The following is a 694-nucleotide window of genomic DNA, read 5'->3' as shown; positions in this document are numbered from 1 at the left end:
CTAGGAACAACCACATCTTTCAACAACCATTCCGGGAAGCAAACCAAAAACTATATTTAAATTTTTATCGAAATATAACATAGTAATAGCAGACATTTTTCGCGGTGCGCAGCAACGACCTGCTGTACTCGATGGGCTCGCAAGGTGCACCAAGTGCGTGTGCGGGTAGTTCTGGAAGTAAACATTAGGGCATTCCCCTGAACAATAATTTGCTTCGTAGCTTTTCGGTGCAATGACCCAATCCCATCCAAAAGATTCAAAATCCACAGTGAGAGGGTGCCTACAGCAACGTGTTTCTTCAGAATTTTCCTGGCAATTGAGTCCTGTTGTCCTTTTAATCCTTTTCTTTTTCATTGTTGCGACTTTAAGTTCCAAAAATGGCATCTGTAAGCAAAAAGTAAACTATTTTACTGACATTTAAAAAAAAATTCTTTTAGTTTCTTACAGCTCTTGATGGAAAATGTCAATTTTATTATTCATTTAACCTGTGCATTTTACATTATCCTTTTTCTTCTTTGACTTTACTGGAAAAAAAACATGACAGTGAAATTTCGACCCATTTAAAATATTATTGGGAGCCTGAAATGATGAGGATTCAGGTTTCATGCTCTTTCTTTAAAAGCAAGAGTTCTCACTGAGTTTCCTGTAAAGTCAAAGGAGAAAAAGGAGGATGTGAGATTACACAGATTAAATG

General features: G+C 36.7%; 1 protein-coding gene across 1 annotated transcript; it reads right to left on the bottom strand.

Moving 5' to 3' along the window:
* On the bottom strand, positions 1 to 384 carry LOC136796934 (growth/differentiation factor 8-like). Its single transcript, XM_067052109.1, has one exon. It carries the CDS (start codon positions 382 to 384, stop codon positions 1 to 3), a length of 384 nt encoding a protein of 127 aa, XP_066908210.1.
* Positions 385 to 694: the final 310 nt, after the last annotated feature.

This window comes from Halyomorpha halys, unplaced genomic scaffold (genome assembly GCF_000696795.3).
Source record: "Halyomorpha halys isolate HHAL.00 unplaced genomic scaffold, Hhal_1.1 Scaffold56.1, whole genome shotgun sequence".
Lineage (NCBI taxonomy): Eukaryota > Metazoa > Arthropoda > Insecta > Hemiptera > Pentatomidae > Halyomorpha > Halyomorpha halys.
This window is presented reverse-complemented; position numbering and strand designations above follow the sequence as displayed.